This window comes from Acinonyx jubatus, chromosome B1, assembly GCF_027475565.1.
Source record: "Acinonyx jubatus isolate Ajub_Pintada_27869175 chromosome B1, VMU_Ajub_asm_v1.0, whole genome shotgun sequence".
Lineage (NCBI taxonomy): Eukaryota > Metazoa > Chordata > Mammalia > Carnivora > Felidae > Acinonyx > Acinonyx jubatus.
Window position 1 is genome coordinate 80348996 of NC_069382.1, and position 25186 is coordinate 80374181.

The 25186-nt window shown below is 37.6% G+C and overlaps 2 protein-coding genes across 4 annotated transcripts in view; one reads left to right on the forward strand and one right to left on the reverse strand.

Annotated features, from left to right (window-relative positions):
• The window catches only part of ANAPC10 (anaphase promoting complex subunit 10), a 309570-nt gene extending 293256 nt beyond the window's left edge, over positions 1–16314 (forward strand). Inside the window, exon 7 of the transcript XR_008296099.1 lies at positions 15705–16314. The gene's annotated coding sequence lies outside the window, so the exon portion shown is untranslated. The remainder of the gene's footprint in view (positions 1–15704) is intronic.
• Positions 1–25186, reverse strand: part of HHIP (hedgehog interacting protein) — a 96003-nt gene that overhangs the window by 9880 nt on the left and 60937 nt on the right. For all 3 annotated transcript variants that reach the window (XM_053216912.1, XM_053216911.1, XM_015081669.3), the window contains exons 8-11: positions 22748–22869; positions 20356–20479; positions 19259–19389; positions 16065–16146 (exon numbers count right to left, since the gene is read on the reverse strand). In XM_053216912.1, the coding sequence (XP_053072887.1) occupies positions 16065–16146; positions 19259–19389; positions 20356–20479; positions 22748–22869 (459 nt within the window). The remainder of the gene's footprint in view (positions 1–16064; positions 16147–19258; positions 19390–20355; positions 20480–22747; positions 22870–25186) is intronic.

The following is a 25186-nucleotide window of genomic DNA, read 5'->3' on the forward strand; positions in this document are numbered from 1 at the left end:
TTCTGGACCAGAGAACATCATAATGAACATTACAAGAAATTTTGTCATGATGGGGCGCCTGGGTGGCGCAGTCGGTTAAGCGTCCGACTTCAGCTCAGGTCACGATCTCGCGGTCCGGGAGTTCCAGCCCCGCGTCGGGCTCTGTGCTGACAGCTCAGAGCCTGGAGCCTGTTTCCGATTCTGTGTCTCCCTCTCTCTCTGCCCCTCCCCCGTTCATGCTTTGTCTCTCTCTGTCCCAAAAATAAATAAACGTTGAAAAAAAAAATTAAAAAAAAAAAAAAAGAAATTTTGTCATGATCAAAATTCACTGATTAAAAATATAATTATATTGTATTGGTGTTTTCTATTTGGTAGCTAAACATTTCTAGCAATTAAAATTCTTAAAATAAAGACACATAGTTTAAAACTCCCCCCCCCTCCGGTTTACAACAATGTTTAGGAATAATATCTGAGATAGGTTTCACTTGTTATTGGCATATTTGGCAATATCACAGGGGTGAAGGCATTCATCTAAATGGCCATTTGCAGCCCAAAAAAGCTTGGGAATCATTTTTCTGTTTAATTTACATTTCTCTTGAAATACCTTTCTCAGACTGATTTTTCTCGAAGGGATATCGTGTGTGTGTGTACGACTGACTCAAATTTTCAACCCTTTATGCAAAAAATAAACCATATATATATAGATAGATAGATATAGATATATATAGATACATAGATACATTTTCAGATCTTTTATTTTGTCCTGCTCCGAAGAAAAATAATGCTATTAGCAGCAAACAGAAACATCGTATCTGCTAAGTAAAAAGTCACAGACTTTGTTTTAATTGCTCTACAACTGCCATCACTTAGAGATGCCTTCAAAAGAAGATGTCTGTGGTTCTTACTGGTTCTGAAATAAGAGGCTGTCATTCAAGTCGGGCTAGAAGCATGGTCACAAGTGCTCATCACCTAATGTAGGAGAAACAGTGCACAGTGGGATTCCTCTGTCACTGTTGTCTGGGTCACAGTGTGGGGAGCAAGTGCTTTCCAAAAGTTCAGGAATGTAAACAAAAACTCAGCACTACTCAGATCACCACCATTAGGATGGCCAAAGCAGTTGGACTCCTTAAGGACCATAACAAAGAAGGTGATAATTATAGGTCAAAGCCACCCGAAGAAGTAAATGATATAGCCTTCTAAGAGAAGCACATAATTAGGCCCTGTTGACTCCTTTTTCTTGAGACAGGTGATCTTGTTCTGTCCCTCTGGCAGTGAAAATACTTTGGGGCCTGACCTCCGGCTGTGTCTACAATGACTCAAACCATATTCAAAATACATAGTGACATCTTTCGCTTCTCTCTCCAATAAAAGTCCCACTCTATGTTGAAAGTACTGAGTTTTGCAACTAATGTGACAATTCAGAAAGCTCCCTTAACCTCTTATTTAAATCTAGAAATGTCAATTTATGTGAAAGGTCCTCAAGGCATTCCATGAGCTGGGCCTATTATCAGTCCGACAACGTGAATAATTTCCATGTGTTCCCCAAGGAAGGGAGTCTTTCTGGGAGAGAGGGCAAGGTGCGATGAGGTGGAGAAAAAATGAAATGGTTATGCCAAGGGAAGTGGGGGCATTACTTTCACCTTCCTGTTTTGTTGTTGAATACCCCAAGTTGGCTCTATTTCTTTCTCAATAAAATTCTTGGGGCAGGTGGGTGGCTCAGTCAGTTAAGCATCAGACTCTTGATTGCGGCTCAGGTCATGATCTCACGGGTTTATGACACTGAGCCCCAAGTCAGGCTCTGTGCTGAAAGCAAGGAGCCTGCTTGGGGTTCTCTCTGTTCTTCTCTCTGTCCCTCCTTCTCTCTCAAAATAAATAAATAAACTTTAAAATAAAACTCTTACTTTGTGAAACAATGGTGGCATTTTCGATCACTAGAAGAGCTGTTTTTCAACAGCCATGAAGTTCTTCTGAGTCACAGGCATTCAATAAACAGGTATTGTTCAAATTTTACTGGTAACCGAATTCTGTTTATCTAATTTCTACTGATTACTCACTCATTCACCCTCTTTCTGACTCATTCAAGAAAAAAAGACTCAGAAGTAGGGTATGTCAGGGACACCTGGGTGGCTCAGTTGGTTGAGTGTCTGACTTCAGTTCAGATCATGATCTCACAATTCTTGAGTTCAAGCCCATGCCATCACAGAGCCCACTCTGGATCCTCTGTCTCCCTCTCTCTCTCTGCCCGTCCCCCACTCATGTGCGCACACGCGCTCTCTCTCTCTCACTCTCTGTCTCTCAAAAATAAATGTTAAAAAAGTAGAGTGTGTCAAAAATATATCACACATTATATATGATGCAAAATATGCAGGCATGTAGCTCCTACACTCCTTGACAATATGGTTTATGTCTGAGCAGATGAATTTAAAGAGGAAGAAAGAGGACACTGGGGTGGCTGGGTGGCTCAGTCAGCTAAGCATCCAACTATGGCTCAGGTCATGATCTCGAGGTTCATGAGTTTGAGCCTTGTGGGGGGCTCTCTGTTGTCAGCACAGAGCCTGCTTCGGATCCTCTGTCTCCCTCTCTCTCTCTGCCCTTCCTTGCTCTCTCTCTCTCTCATAAATACACATTAAAAAAAATAAAGAGAAGAGGACACCATTTACATCAAGAATATAAGTGACCAGTTAAACAACAGCCGCCAGAAGATGTTGCCCATTTCAGTCAAAGTGTTAAGCACTGATTCTGATAAGGAATGAGGATGTGACAAAGGAGGACTGGGAATGAAACACAATTCTTCAGGGCAGAGCATCCGCTTACTGTTTCCCTGCTGATCCTCCAATTAGATGCTTTGACTATTTTTCACCATTCAAATATGTGGAAACTCAGATAGGTAGGGGGATTCTAAGTTGGTTTTTGCCAAAGATTTAGTAAATGCTTATCTTTCTGTGGATGTAATTATTTCATACGTGGGCTTGTTTGCTTTAGCTAATCTGAGACTAAGGCTGTCATATATAAACATGATTCCCTTAAGTTTTTATTTAAATATCTAGGAAAATAATCTTTTTTTTTCTTTTATGAAGTGGCCAACTAACATTCCTCACTTAGCATGTTAAATAAATGCTCTCTCTCTCTTTAAATTGTTATTCTGTTGGGGATCTTTCAATTGAAAATTTACACGGTGGATAGCCTATCTCTTATAGAACTTGACTTAATGAATGGGTTCTCCTATCTCCTTTTCCATCCCCATTGAAATGAAAGCTTTCTGAATGCAAAAGTGACATATTCAACCCTCTTCAACACCAGTCACTCCCTCAGGCAAGACTGTGCTCTTCATGGGGATAAGACATAAATAAAACTGGGTTACAGTCCTCATGGAGACACCAAGGGAAAGAGGGACATTCAAACAAGTATACAAGTATACAAACAAGTATACAAGTATAATGCAGTGTGACCTTTGTTATGTTACAGGTGCATATAAAGCCACACAGGAACACAGACAAGGAAGCAATTAGTTTAGGATTGAGGGATGTTTTAGAAAGATGATATTCAAGCCACCAAACTATGTTATCTCCTTCAACTACTTATATACATAGGAGCTAGGAAAACACTACAGAGGCATTCAATAAGTGTTTATTGAATGCATATAGTAGAAATTTTCTCAAATGCTTTTTCTGGAATATAAATTCCATGAAGACAAATGTTTCCCTCTCTTCTTTTTGTCTCTCCAGGACCTAGAAAAATGTAAAGCACATGGAAGATTCTTAAAAATCTGTTGAATGAATGAACAAATAAGAATATGGAATTTTAAGAGAGTGTTTATTTTCTGTGCTACTGAGTAAAGACATTAGGAATATATGGGCTATTTAGGGGAGGGGTATCATTTAAATCTGTTATACTTTTATATCATAAGCTTAAAACTAAGAAACACTTGCTATATTTCTCTGCATTGCCTAAATTAACTCAAATCTTACAAAATTTTTCTAAGGCATGGTTACATTCATTTTAAAAGAAACATTTTTACACTAAATATAATCATAGTAAATAAACAACAGACCATAAAGTAAGCATGACATAAAGAAATATGATTGCTTATTTCCTCCAGCTGGGAATTAAGCCAATGTATTAAAATTCATTTTTCTGGTTATATATCTGGTAAAGTGTGACAGAGAGTTTTGGTCATCCCAACCATCCCCTCCACTCACTCTTTGTTCTACTAACATTTCTTTGTTCCATTGAAAAGAATAGGGTTCCTTTACATGGAATGAAGAGAAAACAAAAGGAATAAAACAAGTAAATTTGAATTTTGTTATTCACCTTGAAATAGACTATCATATGTTTACATGAATACTACATATACCCAACTAGATGGCATCTAAACAAAATTCTAGAGTACATAGCTGTGATAGATTGCTTCATTTTTCATTCTTATTCTTACTGGACTGGAAACTTGGGTGTTTTAATGTAGGTGTACTAAGAATTGCTTAAATAGTTTTGTTCTTCTTTTAACAATTACTTTTTTTAACTTGTGGATCTTTACCTCTAGTGAATGAAGTCCAAGGTAGCTTTCAAAGTAGAAAACTTACCCAAAAGGATGTTTAGGTTTGTGATAAAGAATACATCAAACCCATTTGTTGATAGTTATCTCTATAGTCTTCAAACTTAATTTAAATCAGAAAAACCCACTTTATAATCTTTTTACACTTGACAATGAAACAGTAGGGCTAGTGCCAGAAAACTGCCCCAAATTCTTTAATGCATAAAGCATTGTTTCTGGAAAAACAATGGAAAAAAAAAGAGAGAGAGAGAATGGCTCTGAACTTATGTACATTACATATCCTATTACAATTTTTTATTTGTACTGTATATTTCTAGAATTCCAACTTAGGATGGATAAAGCCAATGTTCCCCCACCCCCCACCCCCAAGATATTGCTTTGGATTACTACATTTTCTATTCTGCATTTTCTTAGAAACCTACTTTGTTTGGTAGTATCATAAAGATTTAGATACTTTCCTGAAATAAAGGAAGAAGTTGAGAAGCATAAGTGATTTGTAACATAATCACATGTGATGACTTTTTGTGAGTAGCTAACAGTGAATGTCTCTAGGTAGTGAGATTATAGATGGTTTTAGTTTTATGATATTTAATTTAATCAATCAACCAATCAATCAATAAATAAGAAGTCCTCTGTGTATCTGTATGGAAGCACAACAATAAATCCTATCTGAGCAGGCCTGTTCTTCAGATTGAATATGTCAGAAATCTGTCTATTGTGTTTTTTACAAAAAGTAAGGGGACTCATTCTGAAACTTTTGTTAGCGGCCCAGATTTTAAATTCATGTTAGTGTAAAACAAGGTACATAAAATCATGAGTAATACTTATTTATAAAATCCTGACTCAGAGGTTTCAGAAGAAGTAATAATTCTATAGCTTCTCTTAGTTAACAATCTGCTTAAGGGGGCAAGGTGATGTAAGAACTGTCTTATTCTTTTATCCACATTCACACTGGGACACATGGATAAATGTTCCTTTGCAACTGTAACCTTCGCAAAACTATTTTTCTTCCATGCTTTTTCCTATTCTCATGGGAAAGGAAAAACTGATAAATCTAAGTTCTTACGACTCATAGCATGGTTCCAGACCAGAAGAACCAACGTCACCTTGGAGTTTGTTAGAAATATAGAATCTCAGGCCCCTCCCCAGACTTACTGATTCTACACTATAGCCAGCGTGTCAGGTGATACACATGCATATTCAAGTTTGAGAAGCACTGTTCTCACTTAGGGCCATTTCCTAGCCAGTAGCAATTAATGTGGCCATGAATTAGTGTGGCCAGGAGCTTCTAAGTAAAGAATGCTTTGAAATTGTATGACTGGAGGGAGTCTTCGCCACTGCACAGGAAGGCAGTCTTTGGATGCCACCATGGATTCTATGGTTTAATGGGTTTCCTCACTGTAAGCATTTTGATACACAGCGATAATCCATAATCATGCATCATCTCTAAGACCAATATTCAGCACTTTTAGCTAAGAAAAGCCAAGGGAATGGAAACTTCTCATAATGGGATAGATTTTACTGTTTCGCATCTGTGTAACTTGGGCACAGGCATAAGCACTAACTTAGTAGAACTGTTATCATCTTTCACATACACATTTTAGTGCTTTTCTCGAAGGTCAATATATAAATTGATTTTTTTTTTTTGAAGTCTGGATAATTTTTAGTCTGGATGTTCACTAAATTCTTCTTGCTCGTGTTCACATTTCTCTTTTCAGTGTCAATTTATCCACAAGGAGTAGAATTTTGTATTCCACTGGATCTATAGCATGTTTGGGGACTACACAGAGCCATTTTGTGGCAACTAGTAAGACAATACATTATACAAATTCAATTTGACTGTAAGGAATCTTATACATTCATAATACAATCGTATTCCAGGTAAAAACATAGCCATGCAATAATGGTCTCACTGGGACTTCACGGAAGTGTAGATGGCTGAATACATTTCCTAACAGTATTTTTCAAGTACTATTTGACGTATCATTAAGGAATGCTGTCCTTGACATTATATTACATGGAGGCTGCAGAAATATCTTTTTATACATGTTTTGAGCAACCTTGATATTGGAGTAAAGGGAAAGATAATTTAAATTCAAGAATAGCTCTGGGGGCACCTGGGTGGCTCAGTTGGTTAAGCATCTGACTCTTGGTATTGGCTCAGGTCATGATCTCGCAGTTTGTGAGATGGGGCTCTGCACTAACAGTATGGAGGGTGCTTGGGATTCTCTTTCTCAAGCCTCTCTGCCCCTCCCACCCCCAAATAAATAAATAAATAAATAAACATGAAAAAGAAAGAGAATAGCTTTGAACTTATGTACATTACGTATCCTATTACAATTTTTAATTTGTACTGTATACTTCTAGAATTCCAATTTAGGATGGATAAAGCCATTTTTTTTCCCTAGACATTGCTTTGAATTGCTACTACATTTCTCTGTTCTGAAATGTGCTGAAAAAATGGGGCTGGGCCTTGGCCTTTTTCTCTGAGACTAACGTTGTCTTCATTTCGAGGTCTTGCAATTTAAACGCTGAGCATATGCTCACTCAGAAGTCATGCTGACTGGCTTTAATACCTGGGCAGTTTGGGATTGAGTGAGCACTAAATTCTAAAGGGGCAAAGGCAGTGATGATTTGGTGAAGGGAGCCACAGGTTTAGCTGCCTTGGGCTAGTAAGATTATGAGAACTTCCACAAATATCACTAAATTCTGTCCTATGGTTAAAGATGCAACCATAATAAAACCAAATAATGAAGCCACTTACACTTTTCAGTAATTTCCTATTCAACTTTATCCTCATGAGGCAAGGCAAGTCCTGTTATTCCCCAAATTACAGGCACAGTACATGTATAAAGAGATTAAATGGCTTTCATGCAACTAGTTACACGTAGTCTGGAACTATCTCCTAGCGTAGTGTTCTTTCCATTCAACTGGTCCTCTTTAGGAAAAAGGGAGCAAAGTACCCATATTTTAGCCCCTATTAATCTCACCATCCAAATACCACCACCACAATACACAAGTATCTACGAGGGTATATGGGTCTCCATTCAACTTCTCAGGTTAACTCAATGTATATATATTTCCATGGAAAAATTGGGAAATGAAAAGTTATGTATTTCCTCAAAGGGAAAACCTAGGAGAAATAATTAATGAAACTAGATGATAATGTCATCTTTTACCGAAAAAAAAAAAAGTCCAATTTTCTTAAACTGCCTACAATGTCTATTGCATTATGTTTTCAATGTCCTAAATTCAGAAACAGGTCTACCCCAATTATCAGCAGTGAATACAGAAAAATAGGCATTTCCACTTTAATTCAACGTACACATTCCTGAAAAATTTTCTATGGTACAAAACTGCATACTAAAAATAATAGGGTTTATGTGAAGAATAGGGTTGGGGGAGATCCGTCAAGATCTGTGCAACTTTGTAACTACAGCACTAAAAAAACAAAACCTGGAACCTTTGGGAGAGCGCTGGGACAGCTGGAGGCGGCCTCAGCTGAGATTAGGGACACACAAAAACAAAATGGTGGTGAGCTCCTGGGAAGTGCAACCTGCATGGAGCAGGGGCTGTAGGAAGCATCTCTGGGGAGGAACACCCATGCAGGCACTTATTTTTCATTTTACCTCTGAGCTGAGAAGCCTCCTCTGCCTTTGCAACAGCCTGCCTGAGGGTTTGTTCTTTTTCTTCTAATAATGGCCCAACTTGCTTGAAAAGCTACATAATTTCCATGTTATATGGTCATTGTTCTCTTTTATCTGAGAGTTAGTGTTAAAGAAAATCACAGTGTAGCAGAACGGACTGGGCCAAGGAGCCAAATCATGGTGAATCTTACCCATCTCAGTTATCCATAGCTTTCTGGACTATTAATACTGTAAGTTACAGTGTACAATGTTCTCGCATAATTTTTTTTGTCCCAAAGTGTTATTTATCTCAGATAATATTATTTATGTTTTTGATAATGTATGTGATCTCCCAGTTTAAGGTAAAAATTAGCTCCTTAGAGGTTGGGACTAAATTCTCATTTATATCCTCCCTCTGTAGCACATAATACAATATCTTGAACACAGGAGACAGGTAAAAGATACTTGTAGATTGATTAAATCTCCTGATTTAATTCTGGAGTGTAACAGTATACCTACTCTGATAAGACAAAAATAAAAACTGAAAAATTGGAGCACAGTGAAAAGTCAATGCCATTGCTCCCTAATATAAAGAAGGAAATCTACTCTGTTCAGAATTTTATGTTCAAAAGCAATTTTTAACTTAAAAACTTAATTTATAAAACCATAATTAATAAAAAAAATCTTAGATACTAAATAAATGTCTGTAATTGGGAAACTAGGCATTTAAAACACCTTGATTACATTATGATTCAAAAGACTTAAAAGCCTACAGTATTTTCTTTCAGAAATCACCAAAAATAAATAAATCTTTTTCTCACTTATAAAGCTGTAGAGGTATCAGTGTTTTAATTTTACATCATAAGAAGGCAGAAATTTTAAATATCACTAAACGTTTTAAATGGGAAGCAAAAATTCAACACAAGTTTCTTTCTGTCTTTAAAAGAACACAAGAATGTCGATTTAAATTCTCTTTCAAGACCATGAGGGTGACAAATACCCAAATTTTGTTGTTACATTTTTTGATTCATTTGTCAGTGTTGACAAAAACAAGTGTAAGCAACAGATTTTTTTTGAATTAGTAAAAAAGAAAAGGGCAGGGGGAAAGGAAAAGATGCTAAGATGAAGTTTTTCCTTTAAAAAGTACATCTTTCTCAGGATACCTGGCTGGCTCAGTTGACAGAGCATGCGAATCTTGATCTTGAAGCTGTAAGTTCAAGCCCCATATTGGGTGTAGAGATTACTTAAAAATAAAATCTTAAATAAATAAATAAGTACACCTTCCTCTAGAAAACATCTTTTTACAAATTGATGGAACTGTTTTATGCAAGGTTAAATCTGCTTTTATCTCAATTACTGCAATATCTGATGACACATTGCCTTACAATGAAAGTACAAAATATTCAGGAGATCTAATAATATCTGACTTCACCATTGCCCTAGGCAGGGGAGTAACATGGGAATTAAAAAGAAAAGCTTTTAAGAATTTTCGACTTTTGGGGCGCCTGGGTGGCTCAGTCAGTTGAACTTCCGACTTTGGTTCAGGTCATGATTTCATGGTTCATGGGTTCAAGCCCCGTGTTGGGCTCTGTGCTGACAGTTCAGAGCCTGGAGCCTGCTTCAGATTCTGTGTCTCCCTTTCTGCCCCTCCCCTGCTCATGCTCTCTCTCTCTCTCAAAAATAAATAAACATAAACAAAAAAATTAAAAAAAAAGAATTTTCTACTCAACAAAAGAGTCTTATTTTGAAGAATATATTCTTCATTATTCATATTTTTCATTTTCGGTGGCAATGAAGTCTTCATTGCAATCTGTACAATTAATTCCAGGAATTGATATTTCAACATTTCAAAACTGATAGTTTAAGAGAGACTACAATTAGTATAAAGCAGAAAATTCCCTTGAATGCTGTGGTCATATGTCACATCTCCAGGAAATAAGATACACACACACACACACACACACACACACACACATATATATATGGATATACATATGTATATATATATGTATGTGTGTGTATATATATGGAGATATATATGTGTATATATACGGAGAGAGAGAGAGACAGAGTGAAAGAGAGAGAGAAAGAACGCCTTATAGAAGCATTTTAAGCGACAATGATTTTTTTTCATAAATTATTAAATAATATTTTCTATTTATTTTGAAATAGGTGGGGGTTCTAGGCAGCAGGGTGTGGCTTACCTGAGTGGGCTTAAATGTGTGTGCATATGTATCCATATGCAAATCTTAGTAAAGTATGACCAAAATTCCAGTTATTCTTAGATCATTACCATACATTATGCATGCATGCTCCTTCATTCATAGAAGTTTTTAGTTTGATCTTATCCCATTCTTTTGTAATATTATCCTCAAAATTTCAAATGCTATACAGCAGCTTAGAAAGGATTTGTCAGTCAAAATTGTGTTATGCATCGCAACATAAAGTATAGCTCATTAAGAATAAAATACAAGCTGGCAGATAAGAATATATCCATTTGTAGTTATCCGATATGTAGAAGAAGAATAATAAAAAACATGTAAAACATGCATCCTTGTCTTTTAGACTTCAAATCCACCATGCTGAATGGATTTTTATAGGGCATATACTTGTTCATGACCTTTACTGTTAAGAAATTCTGTCATGTTTGAAAACTAGTCCCTAGTGGAGCCTGTGTCCCTGTTAATAGTTGAAAGGTCAATGGAGCTGCTAAACAGTTTGTATTACTGTCAGGGTGGCCATGAAAACACCGCCTGCGGCAAGAGGACTCGGCAGCTGGGTCAACAGGCACTGTGGGGATTTATCAACCTAGGGGGGCCACTTGCATAAAACTTTGACTGATGAATTGGGACTAGACTGGCTTATTGGGCTAAAGCCTCTCTATTATGTGTGACTTTCCTTAGGATGGCAGGGCTGCGTGCAGGCTCCCTGAGACATATGCGAAGGATAAACAACTGATTTCCTCTTATGAAGTGATTTTTTTTTAAGTATTCTTCGGCATCCAGGATAATAAGGAGTAGGATGAGGATATTAAGAAAAAAATAAACAAAAGGCAGTAAGTAGGGCCATGGAGGGGAGAAATGGGGAGGAGGCATGGGGAGCAGTTTTTGGTACTGGTCACTGCAGGAGTCTGAAGATACAACGTTTCTATAAGATGACTTCTGAAGCCTGGAATTTGCATTGTTAATTTGTAGACCTCTTGAGGGAATGGTCTTGTGTGACGTGGTTGGATAACAGATAAGCACTATGTTAAAATAGAGCAAGACTGGCTACATGGTAATTAAATCAATATGATTAGGAAGAATTTTGTTTTACAGATTCCTGGAGAAATAACCCTGGAAATGTTTCAAAATAAAAAAAAAAGGGGGGTCATTTGGTTTAAGTTCATCTGACACAAAAATTAAAGAATCTTTCGCAGCGGTATGAAAAAAAATTATGTTCTATAAAAATAAATCTTGGACGGTATGTAACTGTTAGAATTCTTTAATTTCCACCCCACAGGAGCATTTGTTTGGTTCTGAAAAGATTTAATTCAGAGCAAGCAACCAGGGCATGATGCTTGGTCTTTGGAAACTAAGTATTAAGAGCTCTTGAAAGCTCCACCAACATCTTTACCCCAATTTGGGGAAGAGATCCTGAAAACGGAAGAGGTCACCTTAAAATAATTATTTTTTTTATATACATGTTTTTGTCTTAAGGTTTTATTTAAGTGATCTCTACACCCAACGCGGGCTCAAACTCACGACCCTGAGATCAAGGGTCGCTCGCTCTTCCGACTGAGCCAGCCAAGGGCTCCACATGAAAATAATTCTTGAATGCATAGGGTGAATACCAACAATACTACAGAATTAACTATGTTCTAAATGTATTACTTAACTATCTTCAAAGGCACTCCACAGAAATGAGGAAGGGGCAGAATGATCAGCTGTACTCTCTTGATGAGCAAAGGGGCACAGTAGAGTTAAATAACTTCATGCAGGGTCCTTCGGTAAGGAAAATTCAGAGACAAGACCAGTTGACTCTGTGTCCTGACAAGATGGACTCATTCCTAGTCTTGATTAGTCTTAGATGGCACTAAATTTTGGTGAAACTAAAATTATTGCCCACCTCTTATACTCAGTGTATTGAAATCTGTTTTCTGGAACTGTTGGCCAAAGGAGCTCCCCTAGATGGGGCAGGCAGGACCCAATATTAGAGACTTTTGGGGATCCAGTGAGTTGACTCAGGAAGCTGGGTGATTGGTATTGACTTGATCCTAACTCCACTCTGTCACGAGATGCAAGTGGTTCAACTTTGACAATATTCCTGAAGTGTGTTCAATGTTCTTTATTATTTTTTTAATGCTTATTCATTTTTGAGAGAGAGACAGAGTGCCAGCAGGGGTGGTGCAGAGATGGAGGGAGACACAGAATCTGAAGCAGGCTCTAGGCTCTGAGCTGTCAGCACAGAGACCGACGCGGGGCTTGAACTCATGGACTGAGAGATCATGACCTGAGCCGAAGTCGAACACTTAACTGACTGAGCCACCCAGGTGCCCCTCAATGTTCTAACATGAAGGAAAATTCATTCTTTCTCTACTTTTCCCTTAAATGACTCCTGAGTTCTAGTTAACGTTTAGGAAAACCTGGTTGTAGTGTTATTGAATTTGCATGTTTTTAAACGATAAATAATGAGTTTTGATTTTTCTAACAGGTTATCTTGCCGTCCTTTTCTGAGAAGGATGCCCAGTGTAAAATAATTTTAAGCTTATGTAAATGCTTATGTAACAAATAGCATTAGGCCAAATTGTCCTTATAGCCTGAGGTTAATGCTGTAACCTAATCTAGTTTAGCCAAAATGACTTAAGAATGTTGCATATGGTTTTTAAACTCTCTCGTCTTTGTTATATGTGAGTGTGTGTGTGTGTGTGTGTGCAGGGAAAAACAGAAAAAACATAAATCTTATAGTGAGTAAGAATGTAATTTCTATGACATGTAATATAGAATATAAAAATTTTATAATTTGGTGTTATTCTCTTCTAGGACCATGAGTCAAGTGCTGTTTGAAAGTAATGATTCTGAAAACATTGTTACAAGTCTGGGAACTCCTCCACAAGAATTCAATTAACCTAAGATTTTAATTTGAGTTAGATTTTAGGTATAACAAGAAATGTCTATCTATTGTTTTCTTTAGTTCATGAGGCTCTTTCTTCAAATTCTCTCTCAAAAGTTTTGGAGAAACAGTTTGGCTCTCAAGCAGACATCCTGAACAATGTTAAGCTAGTAATTAGCTCACGTTTCTAAAATAATCCCGTTCACGTACACTAAAGGGTCTGCTTCTATAGAACTTCAACTCATCCAGGGAGAAATACTATAATAATAAACGTTGGCATCCAAATTGAAACAGCATGAGGCTCCCAACAAATGTTTATGAAAACATTTGTTTTCTTATAGTTGGTTTAATCTTAAAATTTATGTCTTTGCCTGTGTACAAGGACAGTGTGTTTGGGACTCTGTTACTACCCCCACCTTCTGAAAACCAAACACACATCTGAACCCTGGCCCCACACATGACAGGACTCAGCAGAAACAGGCACTGTAATGAGAAGTCAGGACTTTTCAGGTATGTCACTCTGAGACCACCCTACTAGAGGAGGCCCTCAGATCACAAAGCCAAGGTCCCTTATGGAAACCCTGCTAATTAGACACGAATAATGGATTGAAGGTGTAAAATTCACCTCAGCTCACCACCAGCAGACTAAACAATCCAGATGACGAGAGAAAGATTTTGTGAGAAGGAGGAAGAATTCATTATAAGACTACCAGGAAGCTTGTAAAAGCATATCAGCTTTGACAAACCTAATGAAATAACAATGACTATTTTGAAACGAAGGGCATTAGATCTGAGTGAAATCCCTAGACAGACACCATTATGAATCATTAGAATGCTTACTTTGTGAATTAACGTTAGTTTGATTTTTGTTCTTAATATTGCCAACTTCAACCACCACTGAAGTGCCTGTTTTTTTCATTCATCACTTTGCTTTTCGCAAAGAGGACATTCGTTTCACATCCAAGGAGGAAAAGATCTACAACATATAAATAGGTGCTTCTCTTATCGTGGAAGAAAATGATACACCAAGAGACCATTTAGGACTGATCACTCCTTTTTTTTTTTTTGTTCTGTAGTACCAATGTTAACTTACACTTTTCTCAAGAAAGATAGTGTTTTGTGGTATGGGAAGAGGACAAAACTCTCTATTTTGTTTTCTGGGGGAAAAACATACACTATAATTTACAGATAATATTTTAAAGTGTAAATTTGCTTTTAGCAAACTTCTTAGATATTGGAATTTATTCTTCTAAAAGAGACGTGAGGGACGCCTGGGTGGCTCAGGTGGTTGGGTGTCCGACTTCAGCTCAGGTCATGATCTTACAGCTTGAGGGTTCAAGCCCCACGTAGGGCTCTGTGCTGACAGCTCGGAGCCTGGAGCCTGCTTCGGATTCTGTGTCTCCCTCTCTCTCTGCCCCTCCCCGCTCACTCTCTGTCTCTCTCTCCTTCAAATATAAATAAACATTAAAAAAATTTTTTTTAAAGAGATGTGAAATTTGGAAATTTAAATACGCAAATGGGCTCAGGAAGTTAAGTTAATACAGAAAGATTTTGAAATTCACACCCTGGTGGAGCTAGAGTCTGGCAACAGTGCATTCAATGGTAGTGGTATTTGAGGACACCTAGGTTCTGTAACAGTTATTTCTGAACTCATGGCTAATATCTATTTGACAGTATATAATTTTATCAGCTTCTGATAGTTCCGACTTATCCATGAAATTAAGAACTGACTAATTATGATTCAAGATAACAATGTTGTGATGTGTCGGTGGAAAAGAGCAAGGGGGATAAATATGTTATTTAAAAGATTAAACCTTCGGGGCACCTGGATAGCTCAGTCCAACTCTTGATTTCAGCTCAGGTCATGATCTCATGGTTCTTGAGATCGAGCCCCTTGTTAGGCTCTGCACTGACAACTTGGAGCCTGCTTGGGACTTTCTCTCTCCCTCTCTTTCTGCCCCCTCCCCCGCTCATATTCTCTGTCTCTCTCAAAATAAATAAATAAACATTAAAAAAATAAAAATTAGGCATGCCTGGGTGGCTCAGTCAGGTAAGCATCTGACTTCGGCTCAGGTCATGATCTCGCAGTTCACAAGTTGGAGCCCCTGCGTTGGGCTCTGTGCTGACAGCTCAGAGCCTGGAGCCTGCTTTAGATTCTGTCTCTCTCTGCCCCTCTCCTGCTCATGCTCATGCTCTGTCTCTGTCTCTCTCTCTTTTAAAAATAAATAAACATAAAAAAAATCGAAGATTAAACATCAAATCTTCCTCTTGCTGCGGTAAATGACAACATTTCTTTCGTTTCCATTTGTTTAGTCACATTAGCCTGCATGACAGCTGTGAGCTTCCAGATAGTTTTGAAATGAGGCTCAGATGTTGAAACTGCCAAATAGCTTATCTTGATTACCTGACAAAAAAATCATACTGAATAGCTATAATGTCTGCCAATATGTTTCTAGTTTTCTAGAGAGAAGAGGAAGGTTTATTGCTTCCAACATGAAAGCCAATACCTTTCACATTTGGGTCCTCTTCTGGCGTGTAACTGAGGATGCTGATTCCACAAATCAAATGCTGCTCTCCGATGGCAACAAGAATGACATGCATATGTGGACACAATGGGGCTTATAAAGTTCAGCAGGGTCAAGTCTAGCCCTCATAGACTGGAGTGGAGGGTTCTCCCAGGATAGCACTTGGCATATGGACAAGGCAGAAGTGTTCATCTTTGTTGATTGCTAATTGCAATTCATTGTCCTCAATGTGAAGACACTAAAACAACTTGGACAAACTACTTGACTTAAAGGAATATAAAGAGATCTCACCTTTTGGGATCTACAATTTTGTAGAGTTTTCCATTGTGAGTCTGGGTCATACTTTTACTACTTGATAGAATGTAAACTTCACCTGTGAAAAGTGAAATACAGTAAGTTAATTTACAGTATTGTAAAGCCTTACTTCCTATTGTCGAAGCAGATTATTTCATATAAATAAATAGATATTTTGTTTTATTTATTTATTCAATTTGTTTAATGTTTATTTTTGAGAAAAAGAGAGTGAGACAGAGTGTGAACAGGGGAGGGGCAGAGAGAGAGGGAGACACAGAATCTGAAACAGGCTCTAGGGTCTGAGCTGTCAGCACAGAGCCTAACATGGGGCTCACATCCACAGACCATGAGATCATGACCTGAGTCGAAGTTGGCTTAACCAACTAAGGCACCCAGATGTCCCAATAAATGGATATTTTATATTTATTTTTGTATCTATTTGTACATATGTATACGTATGTATGTACATATGTATATATGTATGTGTATGTATATGTGTGTATGTGCATGTGCATGTATATGTCATGTATCTGTATCTCTCTATATATCTCCTCACAGCCTCAAGAAAATCACTTGCCTAAAGATTATGAGAGTCTCTGGGGCACGTGGGTGGCTCAGTCGGTTAAGCATCCGACTTCGGCTCATGTCATGATCTCACAATTGGTGGGTCCGAACCCCGTATCAGGCTCTGTGCTGACAGCTTAGAGCCTGGAGCCTGCTTCAGATTCTGTCTCTCTCTCTCTCTCTCTCTCTCTCTCTCTGCCCCTCCCCTACTCTCTCTCTCTCTCTCTCTCAAAAATAAACAAAAAAAAAAAAAAGATTAAGATTATGAGAGTCTCACAAGTCTACTTTCACAGTGCATCCAGAATTCAGTCACTTGTCTCCACATCCTACTACTATTCCAGAACAAGCAGATACCAGTGTGTCCTGGATTAGGGCAGGAGCCTCCTAACTGATCTCCCTGCTTCTCCCTTGTTCTTCCATGTTTAATTTCAACATACCATCCACAGAAAATCCTTAAAGCAAGTTACATCATTTAAGTTGGATCACGTTCCTTTGTTTCAGTACTTCTAATGGCTTCTAATCTCTCTCAGAGCAAAAGTAAGTCCTGACAGTGGCCTATGATGCCTCCCCTTATTGCTCTGACCTCATATGCTATGCTTCACCCTCTTGTTCACTCCTTCCTAGCCACAGTGGCCTCCTGGCTTTGTACACATGAGGCAGCACCTGTGCCATGCTCCTGTCTAAGGAGGCCCCCCCAGTTTCAGGCTCTTCGTCAGGCTCCTGACTCAGTTCCTATCTCAGCTTCTGTTCCAGGCTCTACCTGTCACAGCATCTGTCCCAAGTTGTCCCAGCCTCCTGTCCTTCACTAGATCTCCACTAGGTTGGCTTTTCTTTCCCCCTTCAAGTCTGTACATAAATATCATCTTTTCTGACTGCACTATTTAAAATTGCACTGCTCCCAACCCTCTTCACAATGGGACTTTTCTCCAAAGCATTTACCAGTTGACACTATATATAGATAGATATGTCTCTCTCTCTCTCTTTATATATATATATGTGTATATATATACACATATATATATATATACACACACACACACATATACATATGTGTACACCCAACATGGGGTTCGAACCCACGACCCTGAGATCAAGAGTTGGATGCTCCTCAGGCTTTGCCAGCCAGGTGCCCTCTTAAGTAATCTCTACACCCAACGTGAAGCTTGAACTCATGCCTCCGAGATCAAGAGTTGGATGCTCCCCCAACTGAGCCAGCCAGGCACCACCATAGGGCTCTTAATTAAAGCCAAAGAGTATCACATTAAGGCATAATTCAGTGAAAGCCAGTTTAATTTTAATTATAAAGTATACACGATGCTGTAGCTGTTGACAGTAAGGATTGTATATGCTTCATTGTTAGGTCTACTCCCAACATAGTATTAAGTGCAGATAGATGTTTGGATATTTTGACCAACGGTGGTAACACTAACAGGATGATTGATGGTGAGTCATTTGCAGTAAGGTCTGGGGAACTCAGAATGATTCAGTCACAACATCTAAATATTCATTTGTAACTCTGCCACAAACAATTTAATCCTCATTTATATTTTAAAACCAGGGTTTGCCAATGAAATTTAAATTACATTACAGAGTATTTCAGTGGAAAAGGGTATCTCTTTGGTTTTTCTGAGCGGGCTAGGAGATACCAAGGGAAAATTAATTGTAAATGTTTTCAATGTTGGAACAAGAAAAGAACAGATTGGACTTCTCTTCTTTAAATCATTGTATTCCTGTGGCTCTGAAATCCATGTTAAGTCCCTTGTTAAACTAAGTGAATGGCATAAAACTATTTACTTATGAATTCCCCATTTGATGTAATAAAACCAAAGCTGGACTTCTAGAGAAAATATTCGGATTCAGATGGGAAACACAACTCTTCTTTCTTAACACCTAAAATTCATCTCTCAGCCTGGGGGAGCATAGTAGCCATGGTTTGTTTGGGTGCTGACCTTTAAACAGTGTCATTATGAAAGCTATGTTTATCTCTATAATTTAAAATCAGTAGCATTTTTTCTCTTTGATCACATTCCAGTTTCAACTTCTATTTGCTTGTAAGTTACATACATTTTGATAAAATATGAACAAACATATTATGTGTTATCCCATAGATTGTCATTCAGAAGATCATTTTTATTCTGTTGGAAAGCAGATCTAAAACATCAGCTTATCTTACACAATTTGCATGTCCCAATGGATTAAAAAAAATCAGAAATAGAGGATAAGGTGAGACTCAGATTGCAACAATTTTTTAAAAATTTGTTCCAAGAGACATGGAAAGGCTTTCAGATAGAGAATAGAAACAAATGACAGAGCTTTACTTAAAGTTTAAGTAGATATTTAAGATTTTCTCTCTTTAGGACTCAAAAATTCTCCTTTGTTCTTGCCTTCCATTTTCCTGCTTTGTTACTTTTATATTTCTGGAGTGGAGATAAGACTAAAAGATGCCCAGGGAAAGCTCATTGGGAAAGAACACGTGGCTGGGCCATCTCTAACCTCCACAGTGGGTCATCTTTGCTGCAGGTTACCATTGTCAGGAAATGGAGGACAAGATTGTTCTTCTTATTAAAACAAAGCCTCTTGGGCAAGGGAGTGAGAAAGCAACTTAATAGAAATGGTTTGTACAGTACCTAATTCATCTTCTCCAAATCCCAAGATGTGACCTGAAAAGTAACCTCTACAGGAACCACTGTTGCCGAGACAGAGTGGTTTTTCTTGCCATTGCTTGCTCACGGGACTTTGCTGGAGGGTTAAGAAATTCCTACAACAAAAACATACCGTAAACTTACAGTGAGAATAGGCGTTTGCTTAAAAAAATAAATAAATAAAAGGCTTAGAATAAAGTTCACAATAAATAATTGTTGTGCCATGAACCTGGCTTCTAAAAGGAAAAGTAATATAGCCCATAATGTGTGCAAATACTCTGAAATTCTCATGTAGGGAGAAAGTACTTAAAGATAATATTTTGTTTGGAGGGGGGCACTAAAAGTACCTGAGTATGAGAAAAGCCCTCCCCTTCATCCAGAGAATGATACTTCCTCTCCAGGACTAGACTCCATGCTGTGCTATTAATCAGAGAGAGGGACAGGGGGAAGATCATGGGGTCAGTACACTTTTCTAGTTCCTTTTAGTGACCAAGCATATCAGCTCTGCCATATGCCTGAATGCCAGTGACTCGGGAAACAAGGTTCTTAATTTGGGTTTCATCACAGAGTTCCTTCTAATTATCTACAATGTGACCTCTAAAAATTAGGCTAAAATGTAACTTTGTAGTATTCTTACCAATAAAGACAAACTGAGTTTTATTGTTAAAAGTCCTAAAAAGTATGGCAAAAACAAAAATTCTTAGCCTTCCAATTTCCAAATAATTTGGAAAATACTTGCACAACTCGTGTATAACAATAGTTTTCAAGTAACTCATTATCATGGTAAATTTATGTTAAGGATGAAGGGAAAAGCTTACATCATATGCAAAGTCCATATGAAGACCTCTCTGCTCTTAAAAATTATATTATGAATTTAATCAAATTTGTTTAAAAAGCATCTCTTAAGAAGTTCTTCAACAAAACCACCATAGATAATGAACTAAAAGAAAATAATAGTCTTTATGTGTGTACCTGAACTGACCCCCAAAGGGAGACAATCATTTGAATATTTTATGGCAGTTTGCCCACTAATTGATGGATATGTCATTTGATACATGAAATTATGGTACCAGGAAACCTACCCATTCCGGTCTCCAAACACATAGCTTCCATACAGTCTTTCAGACTGGCATCCTCGGTAAACAAATCCACCCACCAAAGGACCATTACTGAATGGCTTGAATTCTAAAAGTGATGGCTCACTTTCTGGAAAGAAATAAATGTAACATTAGATCAAATGAAACATACTTTTTATGAAATAAAAGTAATGTAGGCCAAGTAATACTATTATGGTCATTTATTTTACATTTGAAGTATGTTCCACAGTACACAAGCAGAACCCTTGTTGTAGATATTTAGTAGAAATAATTCCCGTTGCTTAAACCATATCAAATATTAAGACTCTCCATGTGCATCGTACTGAAATGGGAATGCTCTGTGAATGCTTTGCTGTTATAATTGTCACACATACCAAATTTTCAGTGACATTAGAATCTGGATATTGTGGAAATCATGGTTATTTACTTAAGAACCAAAGACTTTTAAAAAATTATAATTTTTTTGTGTTGATTTTTTTTGTAGAAATGCTTCTGCATATATGTAGTAAATTAATCCAGACTTCTGTCAAGTTATATAAAATGTTGGAGAGTTCATATTTTAATGGAAATAAAAGGTCCTTAAAACCGCATTTGTATGTTTAAAAACATTATCACTCAAGTAATATCTTCATTCAAACTATTTTAAGAGTTTTGTTTATAGAGTTGTATGGTTAACAAAGTCTATTGCAGCCATTCTTTTTAAAATTACATGTGTATAGTCACATATCTTAATCTTTCCATGCATGCCATTATATACTTGAATTCATGTACACTAATTGCAATGGAAAAGATCTAAAGCCAGTTGCAAATTAATCTGAAAATTGCTACTTATGTGCTTAATGTCAAATAAGTCACTATCAACAGGCAGTATTTTAGGCAAAAACTTTGGTGGAGAGACAGTAATTTTAAAGTAATTGTCCCTTCCCATGTAATTAGGGTGAATATATTATAAAAAGTAGGAAAGATTAAGTTTTAACTAGTGCACTGCAAGGAAGCATAACTTCCAGGTCATGAACTCTGGAGTCAGTCAGCTTGGGTTTAAATCCAGGCCCTGCCACTTACGTTGTATGATAATTAACCTTTTTGTGTATCAGTTTCCCCATCTGTACAATGTGGCCAATAATAGTACCTATCACACGGAGTTGTTCCGTGAATGAAATGAATCAAATTTATAATGTTACTACAGGGGCTGGCATGTAGTCAGAACTGACACGTGGTTATTTTGTTCTCGTTTCTGTTTTCTGCTTTATTGAAGTAAAGATAACAAATAAAATTATAAAATATTTAAAGTATACACTGTGGTGATTTGATATATGTATACATTGTGAGGGGATTCTGTGGATGTGTTTTGAAAACATAAATATAAGGCTATCAATATTGTAGCCAGTTTCAGCTGAGGCCCAATTAATGTGATTAGAGAATTTAGTTTAATCTACAAATATTGCCAAAATTCCATCAAACTAGTGACTCATGAGATTTTTTTCCCAAACCACATTATTCTTTGGTTTGGCTTTTATAAGATGTGTGTGTGCGCACACACGAATACCTGAAAAAAAAAATAAAGTAAAATAACTGAATACCACATGAACTAACACAGCTGCTTCATTCCTGGTGCTAAATAAATATCTGTAGTGAATGAGTAAATAGAAGAAGCAATCAATTTAATAATCTTAATCTACTGTGTTCCCTGAATCATAATAATTTTGATATATTGCTTCCTCCAAAAAGAGTAAATAATAAAACACTGAAAAATATTAAGATTTTTGGGCTTCATTATTATCCAACTTTATTTTGTATATATATCTCTAAAACATTCTAGTAATCATGTTAGTAAAAGTAATGTCTAAACGTTCCATTTTCATGACGTGGGTAAATAACATGTTTTTACATGTCAATTACTTTGTTTTCTTCTACAATGGGTATCTTAAAGAAATTACATTACTATTTGAAACACAATTTTTCTAATTGTTGAGACTAGAATATTGGGGATTGAGGAATTTCTTACCTTTAACTTGTTTTTTTCCACTGTATATAAGATGTTATGACAAGTTCTGCCTTATATTAGAAGTTACTCATCTTGACTTTCAGAGGAGCAAAATATAAACAGCTAATTTTTGAAGGTCCATTAAATTTTTTGCACCTACAGAGCACAGTTTAATCCATTGGAAAGATAATTACCCAAATGGAATTCCTGGGGCTCATAAGAGTCACTGGACCTTTAAAAACGTGTGCAATTTACTCGCTTACCACTGTTGGGTCAGTGTGTTTATGCCTTCCCAAAAGCTCATTTTGTAGAAATCCTTCTCTCTTCAATGAACATGCTAAAGTAAAACAAAGCCCGAATTAAAGCCAAATCAACAAATTATGTTCTACTTACCATAGTCTTTCCCCTTTATTATCTGTAGGATTCTGGCTGATGATCTGTTCTTTCCATTGGAGTCTGAACAAAGTATTGTTAAATTGATGTTTATATCAGTGGGATGTCGATCCACAGCACATCTGCATAACAAAAAGGAGACATCCATGAATTCCTACCAGGGTATTTTCTAAACTGAGACTGGAGATTCCTGACAGAGGAACCCCTTGGTGGGCTGGCAAGGACCCTATGGGCTATTTCCTTTGGGTCCTCAGCAGAAACATCCTGATTTGTTTGTTCACTCTGCTGAAGCTAAATGATCTCTGGAGAGTATTTCCTAATATTCCTTGGTATCTCTCGCTAGTATGAACATACACACTGACTTGGAACATTTGTTGGTGCTGTTATTAAGGACTATCGCATATATAACATGCTGGGAAGGTAGGAGAACCTTCAGCAGCAGCAACTCACATCTGCAATACACAAAACAGTCTTCGTTTTGGTGTTTGTTTTGTGTTTTTACATGGAATGGCTATATTCTAAAGCTCAAGCTGCAAAGCATGCACTACAATGTAAGGTATAAAATAAAGCTGGTCCCCACAACCACTGAAGTCTTTTATGTTACATTGACTGTGTCTTCACGTCACCCCCAATCTGGGGTTAGAATATTTCTATGACTTAAGCCACCAACTGTCAACTCCATTAGCGCAGGGATCCCTTCCAACTTCTTTATCACTGTGTTTCTGTTACCTAATTCAAACCCAAGAATATCAAAGGGGCTCAATATGTGTTGAATGTTTAAGTCAATGAGGGACTGGGCATATGGAGTTTGGGTTGCGAGAAGAATGAAGCTGTATAATATAATTACTTCTGAAGTTCTCACAAATGTGGAAAATACTGTTGCTTTGTTTTCAGGTTTCTCAACTTTGACATTCTTGACATTTTGAGTCAGACCATTCTTTGAGCGGGAAACTGGAAGGAGGAGGTTCTGTACTGAGCATGTACAACGTTTAGCAGCATGTCGGTGGCATGAACCCCTCCTCCAGAGTTGTGAAAACCAAAAATGTTTCTAGGCATTGCCAAATATTCTCTGGGGGCAAAACAATCCCATTGAGAATCACTCCTTTAGGTCAACAAAATACATTAATGACTTAACAACCAAACCAAATCTTTGGGGCTACTAAATAAACTAGAAAACAAAACAACCCGGGAGTAGGTTCTGGGGCTTAAGACATGTTAAGAGTCACACACAGCAATCATCTCAACAACAATAACAGCCACAAAATAAAAACTGTTGCATCCAAATGATCCCATTCATAATAGGGAAACTCTAAGCCTGACCTGCCAAAGATGAGTTAGTTGTTCCGTGGCAACAGTCCCTTTATTGTCTTTAATTCAACGATTCACAGAGTACAATGCCTGGCAGGGAACATGACACAGACGTGATGTGACTTAAGGTGGAACTAAATCCATGGATGGGGAGAACATTTTCCCATCTTGCCTTTCTTTTTAAGATGGAGGAACTATGACAAAAGAAGGTTTGACCACTTTCTATCAAGAAAAGAACAAATCTGGAAGAAAAGGCCAGGTCTCCCAAAGGTGGAGATGCCAGATGCCATCAGGCCTACCTCTGTCTGAATACTATGTCCACTGGGAACCACTTGACCTTTCTAACCTTTAGTTTCTTTTCAGAAAAAAAAAAAAAAAGAGGTGGCTACACATGGGTACTGGTCCTTATACATCTGTCCAAGTCCACAGAACATACAATCCCCCAGTGAACCCTAATGTAAACTTTGGACTTTGGGTGATAATGATGTGTCCATGTAGGTTCATCCATTGTAACACATGGAATACTCTCGTGGGGATGTTGCTAATGGGGAGGCTGGGCATATGTGGGGGCAGCGGACATGTGGGAAATCTCTGTACCTTCTGCCCAATGTTGCCGTCTTTAAAATTGAAGTCTTTAAAAAAAAAAGAAAGAAAAAGAGCGGTATCTAATGTCAGCAGGACCTCAGAGTACTGCTGAATGTCACAAATGAGATAATGTGTGTAAGATACTGAGTTCAGCACTCTGCCCCAAGGTACTTAACACAAGTCAGCTTTACTTTTAGCCAAGAATTGTTTTACTTTCTTTTCTGCTTTACTAAATCTTTCTCCGCTTGAAATACTCTTGAAGGGAGGTGCAGTTTCCCTTAAGCTCTCTGCTGCCGGAGGAGGTAGGACTCTACAGCATAGGCATCCTGCCATATGCAAGGTCTGTAAAGTGCCTCATCCTGTGTTTTTGCACTGAGGGTCCAGGACCCCTGGAAGGTTGCACGAAAGCTCCAGTGGGATTGTGGTGACTCAGGCTGCTCAACTTCAAAGTGCTGCTTTGCAGTGGTATCTGCGAGTTCTGAGCTATAGGAATGGAATGTGACAGTTTCCTCCACATCCTGAACCCACCGTAAGTACTCCCTGTCG